General features: G+C 36.2%; 1 protein-coding gene across 1 annotated transcript; it reads left to right on the top strand.

Moving 5' to 3' along the window:
- Positions 1-9,774: 9,774 nt before the first annotated feature.
- LOC113100530 (protein O-linked-mannose beta-1,2-N-acetylglucosaminyltransferase 1-like) lies at positions 9,775-19,729 on the top strand. Its single transcript, XM_026265216.1, has 22 exons — positions 9,775-9,914; positions 10,275-10,455; positions 11,329-11,431; positions 11,600-11,715; positions 11,806-11,871; positions 12,003-12,116; positions 12,207-12,324; positions 12,638-12,736; positions 12,830-12,957; positions 13,921-13,991; positions 14,673-14,748; positions 14,861-14,944; positions 15,086-15,127; positions 15,213-15,271; positions 15,709-15,781; positions 15,997-16,125; positions 16,841-16,966; positions 17,164-17,228; positions 17,315-17,359; positions 17,469-17,604; positions 17,949-18,058; positions 18,324-19,729. The coding sequence occupies exons 2-22, from the start codon at positions 10,336-10,338 to the stop codon at positions 18,403-18,405; spliced, it is 1,962 nt and encodes a 653-aa protein (XP_026121001.1). The 5' UTR covers positions 9,775-9,914; positions 10,275-10,335; the 3' UTR covers positions 18,406-19,729.
- The last annotated feature ends 263 nt before the right edge of the window (positions 19,730-19,992 follow it).

Below are 19,992 nucleotides of genomic sequence, written 5' to 3' on the forward strand. Positions count from 1 at the left end.
AGTTTCACAAGTTACTAATGGAGGAAGTGCAGTAATTACCAAAACTGGATTTAGTGTAACCTTGCAGAAAGAAATCAACAATCTCACAGCATCAGAATATGTTCAGTTACATTTAATAAGGATTGTTCCAGTAGCTCCCAAGAGAATTAAACCCTCGTTTTCATTCTAACAATTAATTTTCTCTCTTTTCTAGAAAGTTTTTTTTTCATTCTGTAATTGTGCCTCTTCCCTCTCTCCTCATCTCTTTGTTCCTCTCTCCAAACCACACAATTCTGTAATGTCACTGACCACATATAATCAGGGGAGCAGTGGTCTCTCATATACACAGCACATTAACTCCACTGAAAAGATTACTGGAAGGAGAAGAGGAGACGGGATGATTAGAAAGATTCCACTTGATGGGCAGAAATAAGGGGAGGATGAATGAAAGATGTGGGAGAGTGGCCTGTGGAATCTCATCTAATAAACACACGCACACACAGCGTAATGAGGCAGAGTCCGATGCGTGCAGGCTGGTTATGGGTAAACATAAGTTTGCATACATTTCACCAGTCTACACACTACATGAGTAGTGAAATAAATTGCTCCATTTATGGTGAGACAAAGACGTGAAGGAAAACACTTACAGCCCTTTATCCCAGGGGCCCTATGTTTAAACAGAGTAATCGTTTATATTCATGTTACAATTAGTACCTCTCATTTCCTGTCTGAACCTCATGGCGAGTTTCTAGAATAATGGCTAGCAATGTTACATACCAGGAACTAAGTAAAGAGAATTTGGCACTAATTTGTGAATGCAGGAATAAACAAAGGGAACAATTACATAAATAAATGAAGATGCTTTGCGTCAAAGCTGAGCTGTACACCATACTCCAATATTGAATGATGGTTTACTGTAGACAGCATACAATCAGTTTATGAAAAATTATGGATATAGGGTAACCTTGATATGCAAGTTAGAAAGAAAGAGAGAGAGTGAGAGACAGAGAGAGAGAGAGAAATCAAATAAATATTATTATCTTTTTTGATAGTTTGAAACCAGTGTTTTTTTTTTTTTTTTTTTTTTTTTTTTTTTTGCTGCATTAGTCAATGATTTATTTAGTCAGATGATTAGACCCTACTGTATTTTCCAGACTATAAGTCACTTTTTTTTTTTTTTATAGTTTGGCTGGTCCTACGACTTATAGTCAGGTGCGACTTATTTATCAAAATTAATTTGATATGAACCAAGAGAAATGAACCAAGAGAAATGAACCAAGAGAAAACATTACCGTCTGCAGCCGCCAGAGGGCGCTCTATGCTGCTCAGTGCTCCTGTAGTCTACCACTGAGCAGCATAGAGCGCCCTCTGGCGGCTGTAGATGGTAATGTTTTGTCTTGGTTCTTGGTTCTAAAAAAATGTGACTTATGGTCCAGTCCGACATATATATGTTTTTTTCCTCATCATGACGCATTTTTGGACTGATGCGACTTATACTCAGGTGCGACTTATAAAAAAAATAAGGTATTTCAAAATCAGTTCATTTTGGAGACTGCCTAATATTAATTCTGTTTAAGAGCTATTTGAAATCATTTTCAGTGTCTAAGAAATAACAGAAAGTTAGAAAAGGCAATACTGTGTCTAAAATATAAGTTACTTAATAATACCTGTTAACTGAACAATGTACAAAAGCAATATCACACCTACAATAATGTTGCTGGCCTGAACATTACAGTGTCTGCCCCCTTCAGCTCACTGTCTTGTGCTTACAACCAAATCACAATCAGTCCTCGGTCCACAAATGAGTCCAACAAAATAATAGAAACCTGAATTTCCACTTTGAATATAGAAACCAACAATTGTAATAAAACAGTTTGGACTATTTTGTCTGTCCAAGTATTGGGGTTTTGCACAGCTTGTCACAGGAGTAGAGGACTCCTGCTAGGAGGCCATATGTACGGTTCTGGAGCGTGGCATAGTGCTCACTGTTGGTGACACTGTTTGAAATGTAGCTGGGTGAGGAGAGACCAAAGCATTATGAAATAAGAGTGTCTATACTGTACTGACATCAGCACATTCAGAATACCTCCCTCATTCACTCGTTTGCTCAGTGCATAGATCACCATAGCAACTTCAGTAAGGTCTCATCATCCGTTCTCTCACCTATCGTGAATGTGAACAGAATGCTGTAAAATGGAGCAGTCATATAGCTGTACTTTCGTCTGATACCAACCATACCTTTTTATGACAATAAGTCATTGACTTAGGGTTATACTCTCAGAGGTCGGCAACCTATGGCACGCGTGCCAACAGTGGCACGCAGAGGGATATATGCTGGCATGCAAGCAACAGTGAAAACTGCATACTGACATACATTTTAAGGCTGCACGTACTAGGCAAGCAGTGCTTGTCAATGTCAAAATTACTGAGATGACCAATCAAATCAAAGTATGCAGGGTTTACTGTTCACTCTTTAAGATTCCATCAGATTGGTGCTGAACAACCCAAAGAGCCAGATTCCACAAAGAGGCCCAGGATAACCAACACAGCTTGAACAGCTTGAAACAACACAAAAGAAAACTTATTGATAATCAAGTAACCAAGATTGATAGTCAAAGAGATGCACAGCATGACCATCACATGTAAATCCATGGTAGTAATCACGAGCTAAAGACTAGAGATTCTTCTAGCCCCTTTTGACCTCTGTTTCTCACAGAAAGCCCCCTCACGTTCACAGAATGGCATGTATAGGCCTATATGCACCAAAATAATGCTAAAAGGACTTATGAGCAGCTTTAACTTCTATGCATAACTCTATATCATGTATAGAGTTATGTTTGACACATTTTTGTTTGTCTCACACATTTGACTTTTAGGCATTGCTATTTGCTTCATGCTCTTAGCCATGCTTTTTGCCCGTGAATTCTTAGAGCGCCATTTCAGCGTGCTCTGGCTCGCATGCCATCCTCTAAAACCATGAGGAGACACGCCACCTAGTCTCGTCAAACTTTACTCTTTTCTTTTCCGTTGAGAGTTTTGTGTTCTGAAGTAAGTTATGCCACAACGCCGTGTCTCCAAGTTCTCCTCGACTGTGTGACCGCCTCAAAACTTCAACCAGTCCAAAACTTTGCATCTTCAGCCAAAGCCCAACCATTGGCTTCTTAAGGCGTCACTTCAACTACTGAACTTCCAGCCAATTGGCAACCTCTGTAAACTCCCTTTTCTGCAATGATGACAACAAGGGGACCCCTTGAATGAGCAACACAAGTACAGTAACTCCAGATCCTAGCTGGACTGGTGCATTTAATATCAAATTTAACCTCATTGAGGAACTTAATGTGAGGGTTAATTAAGTGATTGACGGTTATTCAGGTCAATGCAATTGCACATATTGCTGTCAATTTGGGATTTCACATATAAAAAAATAATAATAAATAAAATAAAAAAATCCAATCCCAAGGCTGTACTTAGCTTGTTTATTCAGGTATGAAGTGGGTTAATCTGGTTTAATTAAATCGCCCAGATTTTCTTTTAACAGGAAAAATAGACAAAATATCAGATCAGGCAGTCCTGACTCACTGGCAATCATGGTTGAAAAGCAGAAACTATTAAGTGGCCCAAGGGGAGGAATTATGTGAAAGTGACTCCGCATTTCAGTCCAGTTGAGATCCCTTTTGAGGTTGCTGTGTTTATGTAATTGCATTTGTACATGCATAAATGACTCCTTGTCCAAAGACATTTGAAAATGCAGTGCTGGGGTATAGCCTCATGTGTAGAACATAAGGGATTTTGAACCAGAATATTTTAGAATCATTATGATAATACTACAGTTTTTATTATCAAAATATTATAGTTCCTATAGTTTCAATTTTGAGCTGAAAAAATAATTTTATTTTTATATTTTCTGTTTCATTTTAATTGTAACTAATATTTTAGTAATTTTGTATTTTTAAATGTTTTATGTCTGGCTGGTCTATGAGAGAGCAAAGTTTAAATGCTTTGTAAACACTTATTCTTCTTATAGTGTGGCAGTATTTTGGCCTTCGACCTGCGTCTCCAAGGTGCCCCTCTCAAACTGCCAGTCACTAGCAGGAGAAGCCAGGCAGGGCACTGTAGCGGTCAGACCCCCTGCCTCACTGGCTGCTGATCGTCTGTCAGCCAACAGCATGCTAAAACACAAGCACAAGAGAGAGAGGTGCAGAAATGGGTGCAGAGCCAGTGGTAGTTTTGTAGGCAAACATCAATTCCTTGAATTTTGTGCAAGCTGCTATTGGTAGCCAGTGCAAATTGATAAACAGAGATGTGACGTGTATTCTTTTTGGCTCATTAAAAATTAATCTTGCTGCCGCATACTGGATTAATTGTAAAGGTTTGATAGAACTGGCTGGAAGACCTGCCAAGAGAGCATTGCAATAGTCCAGCCTGATCAGAACAAGAGCTTGAACAAGGAGTTGTGCAGCAATTTTCCGAAAGAAAGGGCTTGATCTTCTTGATGTTGAATAAAGCAAATCTGCAGGACCGGACAGTTTTAGCAATGTGGTCTGAGAAAGTTAGCTGATCATCAATCTTAACTCCAAGGCTTCTAGCTGTTTTAAAAGGAGTTAAGGCTGATGTTTCAGTTGAAGGTGATGGTCCATCATCCAGCAAGAAATGTCTGTTAGACAAGCTGGATCATCAGGATGGAATGAGAGGTAGACAATAACATAACATCTACATAATCTTCAAAATAACAGGCAAAAAAATTTACTTGTACACTATAAAACATTTTATCTTTAAAAATATTTCTAAAGTAATTTAATTTAGCTTTAATGGGTGGTGTTTTATTTTATTGTATTTTTTATGCATTTAGGACAATGTAAAGAAATACTGCCCTCTAGAGTTATTTGACACCTGTTTACAGTTTTTTGTTTTGTATTGATTTTTCTGTTAAATACATTAGGTTACACTTTATTTTAAGGTGTGTCCTTGTTACAGTTTAATTATGCATTTAGGTACTGCGTAATATTATTTAACTTTGCTTAGGGTCAGGATTAGAGTTTGATTTAGGGTTACTTGCATAATTTATTGTTATTATAACAGTAAGTACATGTAACGTGTAACAAGGACAATTTAAAATAAAGTGCTACCCATTTATTTAGTAACTTATTTGTTGTTTGCTTTTCTTTTTAATCTTTCTTTCTTTCTTTCTTTTGGATCCAAATCCAGGTTCTTTCTGCGTTTCTCACCTTTGCTTTCTTTCCCGAAGTACATTGTAAAATGGCCAAATATAGTATAGAAATGCACTTCTAAGTCAGGTCCGTCAGTGCCTGGAGCATGTCCACTAGAAAGCTTGTTTGTGACAGGCCAGACAAAACCAGGACATGCAGTCCTTAAGGTGACAGCTCCAGGGACTCAGTATTACATGAGACAACATTTTCATTTGCCCTTGGCCAGGAGCTGCTCTGGAGAACAGTGTGTGTAAAAAAATACCAGAGATCCCACTTCATTGATGCCATGTCCTACAGAAACACACTCAAGTGTCATATTCACCCCAAAATCATTATTATTATTTTGTTTTGTTTTTTTTGCATCTTTTACCCACCTCATGTCCTTCCAAACTGTTGGTAATCAAACAGTTTAGAGTCCGAGTGACTTTAATAGTATTTTTCTCCATATGTAATGGGAACCGATATTCTTTTAAATATCTTCTTTAGTGTTCCACACTAGAAATGATAGTTATGGAATGACACGAGGAGGAGCAAATTATAACAGAATTATCTATTTTTGGGTGAAAACTGATACTTTTAAAGCATTAGGTATCATAATGAATATGTTTCACAGCATTTATCAATTTAGATTGATGCTAATTTATAAATATTGTTCACTGATATAGCCTGTTGAGTTACCATCATTTACTGAGCGGCGGAGGAAAAGCTGCTCACCCCTGATGTGTCTTCTGCTGTTAAGCCAGATCTCCAGAAAAGCAGAAGGCATGTCTGAGTGAGAAGGCAGAAGGTTAGAGGTGGGGGGAAAGGGAATGAATTATTCTAAATAGCTGCCCATGCTGGGTGAATCTCAGTTTGGATACTAATCTTACTACATATCAGTATTGGAATTATTAAATTCAAACATGGTGCATCCCAATTCTCTGTGTCAGATTTCATGACATTGATAGCAAGCATCACTGGTTCCTCTTGGAATATAGTGCATGAGTTGGTTGGACTTTTTTTTTATTGAACATTTTGCAAGAAAACTACATCATACAAATAAAATAAAATAAGTCAACAGTAAAATAAGGGGGTATACATTCTGTTTTTGACAGAGTAAATGTATACACCTATATCTTTATATTCACATATAAGTATAAAGTCAATGATTGTTAACATTACAGTATTCAGTCCATTTCTTCCAGTATTTTTGAAATAATTCCTTTTTTTAAGCCTCAAAATGAAAGTCTATTCCTCCATATTGTATATGTCTTTGACGATTTCTAACCATTCACCAAATGAGGGGTTGTCTTGCTTATATCAATGCCAGGTAATTACATGCAATACTTAATATATTTACAAGATACTCATCTCCTTTCAGCACAATGTGTGCAAAGTTTCCAAGATACAAAGTTGTGAAATCTCTTGGTATTTCATATCCTAAGATCTTTTTAAACTCCAACAAAACCATGTCCCAGAAAGGTCATATTTTTGCACAGCTCCAGAATACATGAAGATGGTCAACATTGACCCGACCAAACATTATCCAACAGTTGTGGTGTGGATAATTGTTTGCTTTTAATTTTGGGATTAATGAAGAAACGTACCAAATTTTGCCCTGCAAACTCTTTCCTTTTCAATTCTAGAAAACTTTTCGATTTCCCTTGTGCTACAAAGGTGCACAATGCTGTTTGTATGGACACTTTTTGAAGCAGTATGAATTGGTGTTTTATGAATCTGTTTTTTATCAAAATATCATTTAAAAGTAAACTGTATAATTTGTGTATGTAAGTACATGCAGTTTATAAAACTAAGAAAACATACATTAATCTAACTTTAAATTTAAATCAGGCTGAAGTATATTTTTTTAAATGCATTCATTTATATATAATTTTAATACATAAAGTACACTAAAATGCCCCAGAAATTGGAACGTTTTAAAATGCATTAATTTCCCATGATTGAGTGTATTGCTTTCAAAGAGTATTATTCTAATGTTAAACAATATTATACTGTACCAAGGATAATCAGTATTTAGCTTGCCTTGCCTTGCCTTGCATCCTTAGCAGTTCACACAAGTTTTCTGTCTTCAGAAATACTATGTGTATCTGATAACATCCACATTTGAGATGTAGACAGTTCAGCTGCCAGGAGTTTTGTGCATGTCCAGCAAACTGTCAATCTCAATCCAGGGAGGATCCCACTGGACTTCAGGGGTTGCCTGTTGGACTCTTTCCCTCTTGAATGCCCTATCTGGACACACATGCAATTTATCCCTGAAAAGCATGAGTAAACATCACAGATATTTGATACAGAGAGCAATGTAACTCAGAAGTAGTCAATGAAATTAACAGACTGAATAATAGAAAGCACTGCTTATTAAAAAATCTAAAATGTTCATTATTTACTAACCCTCAAAGTTCAAAATGACATGAGTGAGAGAAAAAGCACCAGAAGAATCAAGATGATACAAAGTCCTGACACCCAGACCAATGATCCTGGATGAAAAAGTTCATAAGGACAGTTATAGCATAGAATGCCAAATTCAATATCTGTATCTCATACCTGTACATTTGTTTTCATCTTTTGAGTTTTCTATGGATTTAGTTAGTCACATGTTAATAATGAAAACTATTGTCTTTAAATCAGTGTGATTTGGATCTACATTATTGACAAAGATGTTTTTACAGCTCACATTGATATTGATGCTGTTGCTTGTCTTGTTTTCAACAGGACTCTCACACCAGTACAATCCACTGTTCTTATAGTCAATGTCAATTAAATTACATTCTTTAGACCTGTCTGTAGATTCTGGGCCATTTAACTGTAAACATCCAGCTCTCGCTTTAGCTCCTTGAAGCCTCCTCAGTATCCAGCCTGTCGAATTAATACCTTTAACTGAGCAGTGAAGGGTGAAATATTCCTCCCTGAAGTGTTGTCTGCTGTCAGGCTGGACCACTAGAGCAGCGTCTGAGTGAAAATCTTTGACTGATTCATTCCGATCCATATCTTGACATGCTCCATATGTGAAAAGGGCGAAATACAGCACTGAAAATTAAATAATGCAACAATGTTAAAATCTTAAATCTTTTTTTCTCCGAGTACATTGTGGATTTTATCCATTAAACCAGGCTAAACTTAGGATAAACATTGATCAAATAGATTGTGTTTTAAAGCTGATTCTTAAACAGTCATATGATTTATGTTAATAAGTTTTATATTAAAAACTCACCTAAGTAACCAGAAGCTGACAGAAGTCCCATGTTTTCCTTTAGTGCAGAGTCTTTTTCTAGAGAATACACGTGCTATACAGATATAATAATCAGAATATCTAGAATAACAATTATAGGCCTTTCTTTACTCTGCCTTTTATGCTAGCTAGCGATGATCTGATCTTGCCGGCAGCCATATCACCCTGGAGCCAAAGACTGGTTGCCCACAGAAACTAAGCATGGCTGAGCCTGGTCAGTACCTGGATGGGAGACCTCATGGGAAAACTAGGTTGCTGCTGGAAGAGGTGCTAGTGAAGCCAGCAGGGGGTTCATACCCTGTGGTCTTTGTGGGTCCTAGAACCCCAGTGTAGTGATGGGGACACTATACTGTCAACAAGCACCGTCCTTCGGATGAGACGTTAAACCGAGATACTGACTTTTTATAGTAAAATTCCCAGGATGTCTTTCGAAAAGTGTAGAGGTGTGACCTTGGCATCCTTGTTAAATTTGCCCATTGGCCTTGACCATCATGGTCTCCTCTCCACCACTAAGCTGGTGTGTGGTGGGCGTTCTGGCTCACTATGGCTGCCGTCGCATCATCCAGGTGGATGCTGCACACTGGTGGTGGATGAGGAGATACCCCCTGACAATATAAAATGCTTTGAGTGCCTAGAAAAGCACTATATAAATGTAAGGAAATATTATTATGATGATAAATTTGTTCACACACAGTTTGTAAGCTGATAATTGGGGTTTCATCTATGCACAAGTAACCAATAAAATAAGTCTGTAGTGGAAACAGAAATGCATCCTTATCTGTTTAATCCTAATCTGTTTAATAGCCTACCTAAAGAGTTAAAAGAAGAAAACAATGTCCTGCTGACCTTTTGTGACAAACTCTTACAGCATATTGTTTCTACAGCATATCCTTTTGTTAGATATAATCAAATAATTAATCATTTAATTTCAACACCACAAATCTATATGAGCAAATCAACCTCTAGCCTGTGTGTCTTGAAACACTATTAGTTCATTTTTTTCTTTTGCTTAGCAAGTTTGTTTAGAGTTTTGTCATTTAAGCTATTAAATAATTCAATAATCTTAAAGTTACATAGTTCTCAAAAGTGTCTCGTGTTTCATGTTTACATCTAAAAGTTTAGTAGGCATGTAGGCCTTCTTGTAGTTTTGTGGTGGATATGTGGATATTAATTGTAATTTTTAACACTATACTTATTTTATTATTATTATTATTATTATTATTATTATTATTATTATTATTATTATTTTAAAGTAGTTATTTTTAAGTAGCTAAGTTTTGGCAGGAATGCTATTTCATTCACTATTTCCCAACAAAAAAAAAATAAGGGGCTTTTATTTTGAAAAACGAACGTTGTGGCGTTATCCTCTAATCTGGCTTCACAATACTCATTACCTGCATATGGCCAGAAACGTTACTAGACCTGACCTAAACTACATTACAGTTATATTTTCTGGCGAGGTGGGACGTCGTTTCCGTGCAACATAAAATGCTGCTGAGGTAAACAGTCACTAGCATTTATTCTGTGCATCCTTACAGTCGACAGAAATGTTTGTGTCAAAAGAAATTGCCTTTAAAAGGAATTTCAGCTGTTGTGCTCAGATAGCTAACGTTACCTCACCATCTGTTCGCAGTAGTCACTATTAATAATGAGTTATTAATATAATTAGCTTGTGCATATGCATGAAATGTTATCGTTGCAGTTAAAATGCGTTGTTTTAGTAATTGTACATAAAGCATTTGCAGTAATCCATGTTAAAAGTTAGGGTTAGGGTAATGCCACCTGCATTGTATTTAACGTTCCACGAAGGTTTGAAATGAAGTATGTACGTCTTTTGTTGTTGTTGTTGTGATGTGTAGATGAAGAAGACGTGATCGCAGGCAGGTGTTGTGATCAGGAGCAGCGGGCAGGACTGCAGGTATGGACACCTGGACACCCAACCCGAGAGCCAAACCCTTCATCCCCCGCCAGCAGCGCAGTCTCTACCTCACCTGGAAATACAGACTCACCAACAAACGAGCAGTGCGACGAATCTGCCAGGTCAGCACATGGCGCTTAATCAGATTATCTTTCAACACTTATAATGGGGGGTTTAGTTTTCTTTCCTTGTGACTATACAAACTAAAGTTTACTTATTTGATGTATCTATTAGTGGACATGCATACAGACATTATTTATTAATTTATTTATAACTGTATTTTTTCAAAATAAACATAATTGATTTTGCATTTATCATTGTTTTTGTTTTGTTTTTGCAAAATAGGGTGTGTATTCGCTTATTACTACTATAATGCTACTCTATGCTTATCATAGAATGATCCATTTAAAAGTAAATAAAAATAAAATAAAATAAAATACATCACTAACTGATAACAACACAACTGTTGATCCATGGCTTTGCCACAACATCGGAATTGCTGACAACATCATAATGTTAGATGTGAAAATTAATACAAGCATTTCACTTTTCAGGTAGTCACTAGTTACATTGGCACAACAAAAGTTTGGTTGTCAGTTTATGTTGTAGTGATGTTACTGTTAGCTGAGCAGAAATTAGTAAAATTGATTTGGCAAATTAAAATGAAATCAATATTTCTAGCTTAGGTAACTAATTAAAAAAGCTAATTTGTGACACTGACAATGTGATTCTTGCAAAAAAGGTCAGATGTCCTTGTTTCTGGTGAAGCAACAGATAATCAGTGGAAGATCTCAAATCATCAGAATGGATTTTTGTAATGTTCATGCAGCTTGAAATTTATACATTTTTTAGTTCAACTTGCACACAACTTGTAATGCTGCTAGAAATGTTGGGTCATGTTGTAGTATCTATAACAGTATATATTTAAATGCAATAGCATTCTCTAAAATGTTCCCATTAAGATCGTGTGTGTGTGTGTGTGTGTGTGTTTGCAGGCCAGTGCTGTCCTGTTTCTACTGATCACAGTGATTGTGAATATCAAACTCATTCTAGACACAAGGAGAGTTGCCAGTGAGGATGATGCAGCTCAAGAGTATGGTAATGTCGATTATTTGCCTTTGTGGACATTGTTTTATGATGCCTTGACATGTTAGAGATTTAAAATATTATAATGAATGGAATTGTAAGGACAGTAAAATCATTGTGCTTTTTTGTGTCAGTTTTGAATTACCAGTTTATTTTTGCCATCTTTAAACATTGTCTCAGATGATGCCCTGCCTAACATGGAAACCCCGCGCAGACCAGCGAGTGGGAGGAAGGTTCTGGATATTGAGGTGTACTCTAGTCGATCCAAGGTTTATGTAGCAGTGGATGGCACCACTGTAAGTGATTCTTAGCCTGTTTTATATGACAAGACCAGATATTACCAGATAACACCGTCAACAACATGTATAATTGATGTATATTTGCAGGTTCTGGAAGATGAGATGAGGGAGCAGGGCCGAGGTGTACATGTTATAGTTCTAAATCAGGCAACTGTAAGAGCACCCATTCACTTCTCATGACAAACTGTATTTTCTTTTATCATCATTACTTGCATATCTTCTGAAGTCGTCAAGATTATTTATACATTTGTATGATAGCATTTTGCTGCATCGTCTTCCTTCAGGGTCACGTCATGGCCAAAAGAGTGTTCGATACTTATTCTCCCCATGAGGATGAAGCCATGATCCTCTTCCTCAACATGGTCACACGTGGCAGAATCCTCATCTTCACTATTAAGGTTAAAAAATAATGCCTCTCCCATCCACTTTCATGGTTTCAGATTTGTGTTTTCTGTGTCTGTAAGTTCATTTCTTAATGGCCTCTTCAGGATGAGGGGACTTTCCATTTGAAGGATGCAGCGAAGAATCTTCTGAAAGGTTTGGGGAGTCAGGTAGCTGTCACCTTAGGCTGGAGGGATATGTGGACTCTGGTTGTAAAGAAGGGAGGTAAGGCTAATGCCTTTTAGCTTTTTAATCATGTATTATACCATTGTTCAAAAGTTTGGAACAAAAAATAACATTGTGGAATGTTCTAACAATTTAAGATCACTGTTTCATATTTTAAAAGGTATTTTCTTAATGTATTCTGGTGATAGTGACACTGAATGTCCATTAGCTATCATTCCAGTCTTCAGTGTCACATGATCCTTCACAAAACATTCTAATGTACTGTAATAAATTACATTTCTTAATAAATTAAAATGGAAAACCCCTCTATTTCCACTGGGAGGTGATATTAATGTACAATTTATTTTCTCAGGTCAAGTGTATGGGGAGAAGCACTCCAAGTCTCCTGCTCTGTCTACATGGGGCGATCCTGTGCTGCTGAAGACTGAGGTCCAGCTGACAGCTTCTGAAGGTATGTCTGCCTCTGTTATTATGAGTGTAGAGTTGATTTGTTCTAGTTATGGATCATGTTGAAGCTGTCTGTTGACGTTGAGACTCATTTCAGAGGCAGAGTGCCATTGGGCTGACACTGAGCTGAACCGCCGGAGAAAACTCTTCTGCAGTAAAGTGGAGGGATATGGAAGCATTTGTAGTTGCAAGGATCCAGCACCCATAGAGTTTAATCCTGACCTAGTAAGACTTTTTATATACTACCATTAAAAAAAACTTGTATTCAGTAGGGATGGGCATTTTGATCGAAATTTCTCATTTCGATCATCGATAGGTTTCAAAAACGATTAATCGGGGGTGGGGCATGGCCATAATTTATATAATGAAAAAAAATCTGAAGATTGTTATGAAAATGAAAAATACAAATCTGACATGAAAATCTATGAAAACATGAACACATGATTAGGACAGGTTAGATTATGATTATGATGAAGCAATGTTATTAAAGGAGCAAGTATCTGCATGAGGTGAAGAGTATACCAATAAACGGACGCTAATTCTGTGACACATCCTATGATAAATCAGATAACTGAGATACAGACATAACATTACATCTTGTATCAGCACAATAGAATGCTAAGTTATGCGTTAGACAGAGAGAGAGAGAGAGAGAGAGAGAGAGAGAGAGCGCGCGAGCTCCCGCTGATGCGTTTTCATGACAGCGCGCTGAAAGATGGGCATGGACAGATTTTACTATAGATTCCTATAAAGTTCTCATTATAAATGTATGGCAGATTTGTGTTATATTTTCATGTACGTTATTAAGTGTAATAGTTGTAATGAAGTATTTTTAAGTTAAGTTTTATTTTCCATAAACCACCTGCGCGTTTTCGAAGACATATGAATTGCATTATGCCCAAATATGACGGAAAAAAAGCTTGGCTGAATTATTATAACATCAATAATAAAATTTATTTTTTGGTTCCCTGATATGTTTATGGTATCAGGAGCTGGGATAAACTCTACATGTGTTTCTCTGCATTTTCTTTCTTTTTTTTAACTATTGTTTGTATGGAGAAGTATAAGACTTTGAGTTCTTAGTGCTTGTTATACCCCTCATCCTGAGAAAACTTGATTCTAGACAGTAGAACAAGAGGGTTTGTGTTCAATATCTGTGTTGAGTAAACCTTTTCTTGTCCTGTTTAGCTGCCTAACAACAATGTCTACAACGTCCCAGTAGCAGTTATAGCTGGAAATAGACCGAACTATCTCTATAGGTTAGTAAACGTATTACCACACTACCAAACCACATCATATATCTGCAGTTCAATGGATTAGTTAAATCTGTGGCTCGTATGTTTTTATATTTTTGTTTCGTACATTTTGTAGCCAATCAAGAATTGTTTATAAGAAATAAGTACCGTATTTTTCGGACTATAAGTCGCATCTGAGTATAAGTTGCATCAGTCCAAAAATACGTCATGATGAGGAAAAAAACATATATAAGTCACATTTATTTAGAACCAAGAGAAAACATTACCGTCTCCAGCCGCCAGAGGGCGCTCTATGTTCTCAGTGTGGTCTACAGAAGCACTGAGCAGCATAGAGCGCCCTCTCACGGCTGTAGACGGTAATTTTTTCACTTGGTTAATTTCTCTTAGTTCATTTCTCTTGGTTCATGTCAAATTAAATTTGATAAATAAGTCGCACCTGACTATAAGTCGCAGGACCAGCCAAACTATTAAAAAAAGTGTGAATTATTTTCTGGAAAATACGGTTTTATTCATCAAGGATACATTAAATGGACCAGAAGTGACCGTGAAGAAGACACACATTTCACATACTATTTTTGTTGTCTGTGTTGTTTTGATTTGGCTTCAGTGGAGAAACCTAGAAATCCTGTGTCTTAAAAAAAGCATACCTTGAATACCTGACTGAAGCCATGTTTGTTTCTCCAGAATGCTGCGCTCTCTTCTTTCCTCCCATGGTGTCAATCCACAGATGATCACTGTTTTTATCGATGGCTACTATGAGGTATCGTCTCTCTTTCATATTCGTTCCTCTCCTCTTAAATGCTTTTTTTTTTTTTTTGGTGAGAGAGAGGATTTATACACATTTACAAATTAACAAAACGTTTTCTGGTTAGGAACCCATGGATGTGGTGGATCTCTTCGGTCTTAAAGGAGTTCAGCATACGCCTATCAGTATTAAGAACGCTAGAGTGTCACAGGTGATATGTTTATGACTTTTGTCTAAAAATTAACAATTAACATGAAAAGGAATGGCGAGTGGTAGATGTTTGCAGTGGTCAAAGCCTGTTTGTGTATGACCATAAGAGGGCACTAATACATTTATGTTCATATTATCTCAGCACTACAAAGCCAGCTTGACTGCAACTTTCAATCTGCATCCAGTGAGTAAATGATGAAATCACCTGCCTTATAGCATATATACAGTTAAATTGTAAAACAGTTACTAATATGTATATAATGTTTTAGGATGCAGATTTTGCCATTGTCTTGGAGGAAGACCTGGATATTTCCATAGATTTTTTCAGGTATGGATGTAAAATAATTGAATATACTGATATATAAGTTCATATATATATATATATATATATGTGTGTGTGTGTGTGTGTGTGTGTGTGTGTATATATATATGTGTGTGTGTGTATATATATATATATATATATATATATATATATATATATATATATATATATATATATATATATGAAATAAATAGTGTGTATAATATTAACTGTGTAAGTTAGTAATTTTATTGCAATTAATTTTACTGAATTACACACATGTCCACTAGATGGTAGCAGACTCCCATATTATTTGTCACAGGCCAGATTAAAAACGTGCAAGTGCAGAATTATTGAGCTCAAATCATGTTAATAGAAAAGATTGAGTAACAACATTTGACTCATTGTCTCTGAAAGTTTTTTTAAATGTGTGATCTATTTCTCATCCAACATTTGTCTCTTAGCTTCCTCAGTCAGACCATCCATTTGTTGCAGGAGGATGACAGTCTGTACTGTATCTCAGCCTGGAATGACCAAGTGAGTGATGGAGAAACAAAGTTTCTTTTCACTTTTCATTACTTGAAAATATGCTATTTTTGTTTTTGTCTTGAGGGTAAATGCTGCCAAATGCTCTTCTGGTATATTTTTCTTCTGCTAAACAATGGTTATTGTACCCTCATCTTAAATTACTGTGAAAGTGTTTAAAGGCCCTCGAGCAGTGCACTTGACCCTGCTGCTGTGCTGTTTTGCAGGGCTATGAGCACACAGCGGAGGACCCGTCTCTGTTGTACAGAGTGGAAAGTATGCCTGGCCTTGGCTGGGTGCTTAAAAAAAGCCTTTACAAAGATGAACTGGAGCCCAAATGGCCAACTCCTGAGAAGGTGATGCAGCTAATGCCTCCATTTAGCCGAGAATTTGTCTTAATAGGAGAAGTTTATGTATTTACAGTTTACATGCGATACCTCTCAAAAGCTGTGTCTTAATTTGGCACAATTTTCCGCTCAATTTGCTTGCACGAAAGCTTCTTAAAGTGATTAATTCTCCTCTCACCATTGGGAAGTGCTGTTCTCGCTATGGATTTTAGTATTTTGTTCTCTCATTTGAATAATATTTCTAACCTTCGAAGAGTCAGTTTGTTGAATTTCAAGAGTGTTTGTAGTGTATATAGTAAGTATCAGAAATTATATTTAAATAAGTGCATATAATGCCTTATTTTTGAAACTTGGAGATTAAAAAATAAAGGTGAATGAAATAGTAAAAATAGTCAAATAAAAAGAAAGTAATATTGTGAAATAATATGAACTATTCTAATATATTTTAAAATGTAATTAATTCCTTTGGTGAAAACTTAATTATCACATGATCTTTCAGAAATCATTCTGATGTTGAAAACAGTTTTACTGGGGAATCTATACTTTTTGTTCCAAAAAAAAAAAAATTTGAAATGAAAATCTGTTTTAACATTTATCATTTTAGTTCAGTTAAATGCCTCCAAACAAACCTTACTGACCCCAAATGTTTGAATGGTAGTGTATCAGTAACCTATATTGAACCTATCTTCACTCTTTCATCCATTGTACTGTTGCTATCCCTTAGCTATGGGATTGGGACATGTGGATGCGAATGCCGGAACAGAGGAAGGGGAGAGAGTGTGTCATTCCTGATGTCTCCCGCTCTTATCACTTTGGCATCGTTGGGTTAAACATGAATGGATACTTCCATGTAAGTGAGACAGTTATATTTGTCTAATTACGTCTATATTTACATTGTTAATGTCAGAGGTTTACCTGTATTATAATATGGTCTTATTATTATTTTTTTAAGTGTATTTTTCAATGGCAAACTGAATCTGGGATGCTATGAATTCAGTGAAGTGGAATGTATATTTTATACCAAATTTTGTGCATGTTTCTCTATAGGAAGTTTACTTTAAAAAGCACAAGTTCAACACTATTCCGAATGTTCAGATGAAAAATGTAGATAGGTATGTATAGTTCCACAATAGCTTTTATATTAGCTTAATTTGTATAATTTTTCAGACATCTTTGTTATTTTCCTCTATGTTGCCAGCTTGAAGAAAGATGCATATGAGATTGAAATCCAAAAACTACTACGGTAATTTTATCTGAAGATCATACTCCTCTGTTGCATATAGTTAATGTAACACCTTAAAATAATTTAATTATCATTACAACAGCTGCAGTAATCATTTGTGTGTCCGCAGTGAAGCTGAGGTTCTGGACCACAGTAAAAACCCATGTGAGGACTCCTTTATCCCAGACACTGAGGGAAAGACCTTTGTAATGTTCATTAAAATGGAGCAAGATACAGATACAAACACCTGGACAGAACTGGCAAAGGTATAGTGTATTTTTAAAGATCCGCAGTTTGAATCTTTATGAGAGTTCAATTGGGTATCTCACATAAATGGCTGCATTTCACAGCAGGTTAGCCAGTAGTTACCCTCCATGTTTTGTTACAATGGGTTGCAATGAATCTTAGCAAAGTGGTGAGTTTTATCGCCTGTTTTTATGTGAACTAAAAGTGCAAATGTCTGGCTGTTGTTTGAAGAGCCTGCAAGGGTAGATAACTGGCTTATAAACACTGAGAGAGGAAATATATAGAGAGAAAGAAATCCAATCTGAGGTGAGGATATTAAAACTGTAGTATTAGGTTATTGCCTTATCTTGTTTACTGCTCTCAGTGCCTGCACGTATGGGACCTGGATGTACGAGGTTATCATAAAGGACTCTGGAGGCTCTTCAGAAAGAAGAACCATGTACTAGTAGTGGCTGTTCCAATCTCACCATACTCGTGAGTATATATTATGTGGCTCAGGTTAGTCAGATTACAGTTGTATGCCCCAAACATAATCACAGATTCTCAGTTGGGTTTAGTTTGGGGCCTGCTATATGACTTCTTGTTTTTGAGCTTATCTGTTGTTTGTAAGGTGTTATTTTTTTTGTCTTTTAATCGCATATATACATTTTATTCCATTTCATTTTATTATTATTATTTTTTGTGTGTGTGTGTGTGACATTTTGTCCATGACCTTCACTGTATCTTTTTTTCCCTCCAGTGTTAAGAAGCCCAATAACGTCAGTCCCATTCACTTGGAGCCAGCACCTAAAGAGGAGGGACCTCCTGTGGAACAGATTTAGAACAGTTGTAATCCCACCCAAAGGCCCTTTCCTAACCACTAACAGACAAGGCCTATGTCAGGCTGATAATGGGCCTTGTGTTACTCTTCAGGCCGTTGCAAGACAAAGGGGATGATCCTGACTAAACCGTCCTGTGCCGGTAGCCTCTAGGAACTGCAGGATTTTTTAAAAACTAGAACAATATGAGTGTGGATTTCAAAAAAGGGTGTGACGTTCACGTTTTGTTGGTATGTATTTTACAGTTTGAGCTTTTCCTGAGGTCATGAAACTTCATATGTGTTTATGCTGGAAGGTCTGACTTTAGAAAAGAACTGATAGATGTTTTAAAGTATTATTGGTACTGTAATAAACGCCAGTGCTGGTTTGAGTTACTGAATTGTGACAGCAGATAACATCTAACCAGGACACTGCAAAAAAGGGATAAAGAGAATATGGCAGACATAAGAGACTTTTTTTAACACTACTGAGTGCTTTGGGCCGTCCTGCACATGCCGTTTTAACTTATGTCTATTTATTTTGTCAATATTAAAATAACTAGGTTTATTTTTACTTCATGGATTGACTTTTTCACAAGAAAAAATGCATTAAGAAACAAAAGGCTTAAATTTGTTTACAAATTAAACTATACAGACGTATATATTTTTAGAATGAAATATTATCATATTTTTTAGTACTTTTATTGGTTCTTTAGTGGCACAGGCAGGATACCTTAACTACATGTATTGGACTGCACAGGCAAAAAAATTTGCTTTAAACATGACGTGATTTTTTTTTTTTTTATGTTGTGCTTTTGATGGCCCTCCAGCAACAGCTTTAAGAATCTTCTTTCCCAGAGAACGACAGGTGATGCTGCTTAGGTGAGATCTATGTGTTCACACAGCCACTAAAGAGCCTTATAAGAGTAGAATGGAGGATTAACGCTGGAAATCAATGCCGTCTCAGCTGAATCGTGGATCTGCCTTGTGTTAACGTGAGTTACTGTGTGTGAAGATACTGGTGAAAAATTGATTTCTCACGCAATAATGGCCAAATCATTTCATGGAGGAGATTGCAGAGTCGATTGTTGTGGGTTCCAGGGTTTCACTGATCAGTACTGATATTGCTAGACATTTGATTTGTGCTGCCACTAAACATTTTCATAGTATCTGGAACATGTGCAATACCATAAAAGAAATGTTTCTCAACTCAACATATTATTTTGTACTCAAGTTTGCAGAGATTGTGTCTGATATGTTAACCAGATTCTTCAACAGTTTTGTATATCTAAGTAGTAGTTAAAAATAATTGGTTTTCTTATATAAAATAAAACCGTTTTCTTACTTTGTTTTCCCTCTGTCCATTTTTTTTTTGTTTCCATGGTTGTTGTTTTTTAAATATGTATTTGCAATCAGACAGTTATGTTTTCAGTATGCTGCACAGTACACTATTTTATTTTATTTATTTATATATATATATATATATATATATATATATATATATATATATATATATATATATATATATAATATTATCTAGAAATCTATTGGAAAGGATATTTAATAATTGTATGTTTAATTGTAATGTTGCCTTAAAATGGCTTTAAAGCAA

Source organism: Carassius auratus, chromosome 6, assembly GCF_003368295.1.
Source record: "Carassius auratus strain Wakin chromosome 6, ASM336829v1, whole genome shotgun sequence".
Taxonomy (NCBI): Eukaryota; Metazoa; Chordata; class Actinopteri; order Cypriniformes; family Cyprinidae; genus Carassius; species Carassius auratus.